This window comes from Nothobranchius furzeri, chromosome 14 (assembly GCF_043380555.1).
Source record: "Nothobranchius furzeri strain GRZ-AD chromosome 14, NfurGRZ-RIMD1, whole genome shotgun sequence".
NCBI lineage: Eukaryota > Metazoa > Chordata > Actinopteri > Cyprinodontiformes > Nothobranchiidae > Nothobranchius > Nothobranchius furzeri.
The window spans coordinates 30,124,308-30,131,384 of NC_091754.1; the positions used below are offsets into that span (position 1 = coordinate 30,124,308).

A 7,077-nucleotide genomic window follows, 5' to 3' on the forward strand; every position below is an offset into this window, starting at 1 on the left:
TTTCTTACTCGTTACCCACGTTTCTATTTGTTTACTCTGTTTTTTATCTCTGCTGCTTTCTGGCCTTTTTCCATCGGTGTCTTCCTTTTCTGCCTTTTCACCTCTGACTCTTTTTTAAATGTCTCATTGTTTCCTCAGCAGGAGCTGGTGAAGCCCTCCCTCTCTCCCTCCTTTCTCTCCTCTCCCTTTGCCTCTCCTCCTCCTCCTATCTCTCTACCTGCCTCCTCCATTTCCTCCTCACCCCTCCTATCACCCACCTCCTCTCCCCTTACCCCCACCATCTCTCTCCACCCTCGTCCCCCGTCGTCCTCGTCCCTCTTCACCGCCTCCTTCCTGCGTCCAGCTCCCGGACCAATCAGAGCCAGCCAAGGATCCATTCTCTTCTCACCCTACTGATGACAATGGGACAGTTGGGGAGATGAACCAGCAACCTTTTGACCTCTGACCTACTGATTGTTGGCGCTTCAGGGAAAGTGCAGATCCGTTGTCATGACAACAGCCTCCTCAGCAGACTGAGGCTTCACACAGAAACATGAAAGGACAAAAACTTCTGCTGCTTCTGTCTGGATCAGATTTCTTTTGAACCAACTGCTCTGAGGGTGGAAATGTTGCTTTAAATGATCGGAACCGAAACAGAGCCTGACAAAACAAGAACCCGATACTCGGTGTCTGGAAAGCAACAAGTATAAGTGACAGACGATCAGAAACATTCAGCTGGCTGTTTGTGAAAGTCTAAAACATCTCAAAAGGCCAAGTAACAAAGCAGCAATGAAGAGGAGCTGGTGACAGTTTGTTTCATCTTAACAGGCTGAAGGTGAACCTGCTGTTGCTCTAAGGTGGACACAAAGGTCTCGACCCAGAGCTTGGGTCCAGTCACATCCTAGGAGTCAAGAGGAGGGACGTAGGACCCGTTCTTCCTCCTGACGGGATAAACCGGCTCAAACGAGACGTCAGAAACTTTAGATGACTAAAATGATGTCTGTCATCAACAACCTGCTGCTGCTGTCGTCGTGCTGTCCCTGAGCGCATGTTTCTAGCTGAATTAGTGGAATTCACAGGTATTTGTATCTGTTTTCATTTGGATGAAAACTCACAAAACTACAGTTTATCATCATTTAAACTGTCAACAATAGATCTTTAAGACGATCATGCTGGAGAAGATCACCAGTCCTAAACTCCAGCTCGCCCATTAAAGCAATATATGTTGGCGTCACTTTACAAAGTAACTGACTCAGCAAAGTTTTTATCTTATTCATATTATTTAGTTATTAAATGAGTCTGGCTGTTGTTTATGATTTTCTCTCAGTTTAAAGTGAGTGAACAAATACCAACGACCTGATGATTACCTGACCTTAATCAAAGCACGTCAAACATCTCCAGTCCCGTCAGCTTTCAGTCACGTCTCAGAGGTGTCTGGAATAAAGACGGATACAAGCCCTAAAGCCAGTCTTACTTTGTTTAGGACACTAGATGATGCATCAAATGGTTACTTTTATTTTGGTGGATCCCTGCCCAATTATCAACTAAAAGAAAAAATCCCTAGTTCTGCCTGATGCCTTGTAAACACTTACAGGTGATTACGTAGAGGAAATCAAAGACCATGTGCTTTTTCATGAGATATTATATTACTACAGGCTAAACTAACAAACACGTGTTTGTATTTGTATGAGCAGTGTGTAATTATATACATAGTTATTTTGATCTCATGTAAAATCTGAGTTATTTTGATCTCATGTAAAATCTGGTTTGTGATCACCTGAATTTATTTGATCCCAATGCCTTTCACTTAATTATTGCATCACGTTCCAAAAATGCAAAAATGTAATAAACTGCCGACGGGCAATAAAGCATTGCTGGAAAGTCTGAGGTGTGACTGAGAGCTGCAGAACAATCTGCCTTTAAAATGAAATGATCCTGCATGGTGATCCCAGAGTCAAGTCCTACGTCAACAAGCTGTTTTTCAATCCGAGACCTCTGTGATGTGGGTGCAATAAGACCTGGAGCCAGCGGGGGACGCTGGTTGAGTTTTAGTAATTGGCGAGACAGTTGGGAAATCACTTTAGAGAACGAACTGGAATCATAAAAAATGAGAGTTCTCTGTGGATGTGTTTAACTGAAGAACAGCAAGCTGCTCAAAGATGAAAAAGATGATTTTTCAAAATCTGGTTAGTGAGAAAAAAAGATTTAATGTTCAAGTAGAAAAACTGGTTTTAACGTAGAGAAATACTTCATATTCATGCATTCATCCCAAAGTCTACTTCTGCACCTGTTGTTCTGATTCAGTGAAAACACACCTGCTTATACTTGGTTTACACAGACAAGTATTAATAGTCAAGCTGCAACATTTTTCTATCAAACATTATTTTTATTTATATGAAGCTGTTTTTAGGTCAGATGTGGAGTCACTTCTGTTTCCCGTCTTCCTGCCTCCTCCTGAACAACTTGAAGCTTCTCAGTCTTCCAGTGGTGCACAAACACATCACGACAAATACACTGCCGTGGAAAAAGTGTTTGCTCTATTACAGATTTGTCCGTTTCTGGAAAATATTCTGTGGAGACAAAAGTAGAGCTGTTTGAAAGTGTGTGTCCCGTTGCATCTGCTGTAAAATCAACACCAACACATGAACAATCAAACCTGGTGGTCTAGGGCTACTTCGGGAACCCTGATTTAGTCTTAATGGAGATAATAACTGACCTTTGACCTTAAACAGGTCGCTAATGCCAGAAAAACCTCTGTTGTGGTTGGATTAAAGCAATTCTGTGAGGAAGAGTAGGATTAAAATCCTCTACAGTGAAATGAGAGACTCCTCACCAGCTATCACAGACTCTTGACTGCAGTTGTCATCAGTGTTAGAATAAATGATCTGAAATGAAAAGAAACAAAACACTCTTCACAGCAACGTTTACATGTGTGTGTTTATCTATGCACTAGTTAGTCTCTCCTGTGATTCATCGACATGTACAAAGAGTGAATTCCATTCTGATTTACCCCCACTGAGGTAACGCTTGCCTGTTAAACTTCCTCCTCTGTGCAATGATGTCATCCTTATGCAATAATGTACAGATCAGCTGTTTTTGGTGTTACGTTTCTTTCAGGTTCCTCATCAGTTAAACGGATTTCTGGAAGGTTTAGTGCTGAAACCTGTTTCAGAGTGAAGTTGTGAGAGATGCACTGGTGAAACTGACATTGTGGGTTTGTGAGTGTTTGAATGAATGTTGGGTTTGATCACGCTCATTTCAAAATAAAAGCTTATTTTGAACACCCACATTCTGGCATCAAAATAATGCAAATGTTGAAAGAACAGTTCACTCAAACTACTGCACACAGAACAAATCCGTGAACTCTGCTGTGCAGATATTTGATGTTTTTAACACATTAAGCTGTGTGTTACCATGGTGACATTCAGATACTGTAAATCGAATTTCCTGCTGATGTTGAATGAGTCTAAACCAAACTACAGATGTAAATCTCATTATAATTCATGTACAGTATTTATTTCTGTGAACTTGTTTCTTAATGAGAGTAACGATGATGAAATCAAAACTACAAATGCAAACTATAGAGACAGTAACACATTTAGCTTATTTTGCCACTTCTGTTTTATTAGTTTTACATTAAAAATGGCTGTACATTCAACTTTTCAACAGGGTAATATTTGAGGTATTTTATTTTGTAATGATGATTTGAAATGAGTTCAAACATTTTCTTTAAAAATAAATGGCTTCACAACATCGCTGACCATGAAAAGGTTTTTCTGTTTTCATTTATGTTCTTTAAGAAATTGCCCCAAAAAAATCCACCAAGGCTTGTAAACTTGGCACAACTGTAGCACAAGTAGAGGTGGGAAAAATGATCGATTCTAAGATGCATCGCGATTCAGCCGTGCACGATTCCGCATCAATGCAGCAAAGTGACATAATGAGATTCTCTCCCTATGTCTATGTCGGGGGTCGGCAATCCGCAGCTCTGGAGCCGCATGCGGCTCTTCCATCCATCTGATGCGACTCTCTGTGCTTGTAAAATAATGAATGGATGTTTAAATAAAATGCTTTATATTTTACTGCATTAATTTTACATCTGTATGCCAATTCTAAATGTAAAGATTGTCTGCGTAAACTTGAACAGGTCCAACCCGGTCTTACTGTGAGACCGGGTTGACGCGTCACGCTTGTGCGTAATCATATAGGCGCATAATTCTGAGCTGACGAGGATGTGAGATCCTGGGATTCTCCTCAGCTCCTGGATGTGACGCCACATTGGAGACAGGAACAAGCACTATTCAGCAAAAGTTTCATAATCAGGGAACATTTTCTAAGTGACAAGTCTCGCTTCAGTCGGAGGAATCTTCCTGCATGCGCTCTGGGTGTGCGACGTGCTCCAAGCCCCTCTCCACATCTTCAGCTCGCTGTGCGCCGTACGTACGCGCTGACAGTGAGCTGCGCTGAGCTCCGTGTCCAGCTCAGATGTTCAGATGGGAATCATTTCTTGAGTGATTTAGCTACATCTGCACGAAACGAATAAAGTGTCAGTTCGTCTGCATGCGTCGGGGTAATTCTTTCTATTCTTTCTCCGTCAAAATAAATAGTCAAATACGGAAACTATCAGTCAACACAACACAAGCCCTGCTTTTAACTGTTCTGTTTTCTTGTGAAAATTGTTGCAAAGAGATATAATTTAACTTGATTAACACCAGAGCCAGGCGCACTGCGCCATTATCTCCGTCACTGTAAATGAAGGAAAAACAAAATGATCGGATCCTTTTCTGACCTTCCCCACCTACAAAGTTTAATTACAACAATCAAACGTGACAGAGCCTGGATTTGTATTCTGAACAGTCTAAACATGTTTTAAAAAGAAACGTATGACAAAAGTGTCACCTGCTCAGTAAAACCACCAACGGGGTGAAAAATATCAAAATATTGTAGGCAGAGACGGGCTACAACTTCTGGATCCACTTTATATAAGTCATTTTATTGATTATCGTCTTATGAAAGATAACTTTGATGTACACGAGTGACCGGTACTGGCTGCTGTCACCTGTTGTGAGCAGCTCTCTGCTGTCTGAGGGTAGGCCCCGCCCACAACGCCGCGACTGCTGCTGTGTTTTCTTTACTGTGGGAAACGGGTAATAATGGCTCTTTGATGGGAACAGGTTGCCGACCCCTGGTCTATGTCTATGTTATGCGAGGACAATAAAGTTTTGAGGTTTTACAATTACTTCTGGGGGCAGAGTTGCAATGACATGCGCACTGCGTTGCCCTAGCGCCAATTTAAAACAGAAAAGGCGGACAGGGATACAGGGCCAACATTACCAGTAATCAAAGATGTACCCGTTACATTTAAATCAGATGTCTGGGCTAATTTCGGTTTTGGGATCCTGGATGTGAAAGAATCACTTAACACAGTATTTGTTTACTATTTTTAAGTTCAGTAATATTCTATCTTAAAGCTGCTCTACCGAAAACATTATTTCTTATATTATTTAAGTAATTATAGGCAGCACACTTTAAACATTATTGCCCACTATAGTGAATAGATGAATGTTCTGTTTTTCAGGGATTTCGAAATCAAAAAGAAATTGAAAACTATTCTACTGCTTTTATTAAGTAATGAAAAATTTTGTGTGAAGAATCGTGATGCATTTCAGACTCAAATCGAATCGTTAGGCAGATAATCGGAATCGGATCGAATCGTGAGGCAGGTAGAGATGCACACCACTAAGCACAAGCACTTTCAGAAATAACTCTCATAACCTGTCCCACAACAGGGGAGCTGTTAAAATAGTACAAACAAGTCTATAACCTGAACATTACAGTTTTTCTTAATTATTTACACACAAATTCTGGTACTTGAGACACAATGACCACGACATGTAACTCATTCACCAATCCCCTGAACAAATTCTGCTAAACTACAAGCACAGTTCCTGTTTTACACTGAAACTGTAGTTCTAAAACTCACTTTTTTCAAAACGCTACACACAATTATCTGCTTTTGGCACACTTTTCATTCAGAAAATGTCTTGTTTTCACAAGGAACACACTGCTTTACAAATATGCACACTGACTCATCACGAGGATGAGGACAAGGACCGTAATCTCTGATGAGATCAAAGCCACTTTGGTTGATCATGTGGTCTACCATGGTCTAACAATGAGGGGGGCTGGGCAAAGAATACAGCCAAATTTGAGCAGGTACACTGTAGCATCCATTATCCGGACTTTCCGAAATGAGAACAAATAAGAAATCTTCTCTCACTAGAAAATTAAAATACTGCATATCAATACAATCAGTGCTCAATGAATGCAGTAGTAGTATAGAGCTCCGGGAGTTGACGTCACTTCTCCCGGCATGCAACAGTTCAAATCGAAACGGCGCCATATTGGCATGCAGAAGCCGGCAGCTGGACTATTTGTTATTGTCAGAAAACTCAATCAAACGGGAAATATGGAAGATTCCTGTTGTGCCCCAGGATGCAGAACAGACGCGGACGACATAAGGAATGAGCCTTCTACAGGATTCCCCAAGATCCGGAGCGCCGCAAACGTTGGATCATTGTAATAAAACGCGCTAGTGACCGGGCGAAAATGAAGCTGTGGGATCCCGAGAGTAAAGGTTTTCGCTTATGCAACGACCGCTTCATATCAGGTACTTAAACCAACGTTTCCTCAACTGTGTATGGTGTTTATTTTAAATGCTTTTATTACGATTCTTAGTGGGCTTCCTAAACTTATTTTGGCGTGGCTTTTTCTGTCTTATTACTCATAGCAGCAAGTAAACATCACGTAAAACCAGTGGCGGGTGGTGCATTCCACCCCTGCGCCTTCAGTGATTTCCTATTCAATCCAATCTAAATTAATACACCTTAAAATACCATCAATATGACATCACAGCTGGAGAAACCTCTCTCTTTCACTCTCTCTCTCTCCCACACACACACGCACACACACCAGTGGCTGGTCAAGACATGTAATTTCCGGAGCCTTTGAAATCAAACTCGCATTCCCAATTGATAGGAAGCTAAGACCACAGATACTGTCAAATCTCAAAAATGAAAGACAGGTTTAAGAGATGAG

General features: G+C 41.2%; 1 protein-coding gene across 4 annotated transcripts in view; it reads left to right on the top strand.

The window, feature by feature from the left end:
* znf385b (zinc finger protein 385B) overlaps positions 1 to 504 on the top strand; it is a 67,940-nt gene extending 67,436 nt beyond the window's left edge. For 3 of the 4 annotated variants that reach the window (XM_015965946.3, XM_015965949.3, XM_015965948.3), the window contains one exon: positions 139 to 504. In XM_015965946.3, the coding sequence (XP_015821432.1) occupies positions 139 to 396 (258 nt within the window). In that variant the 3' untranslated portion in view covers positions 397 to 504. The remainder of the gene's footprint in view (positions 1 to 138) is intronic. The other variant, XM_015965947.3, reaches the window with a different exon arrangement.
* Positions 505 to 7,077: the final 6,573 nt, after the last annotated feature.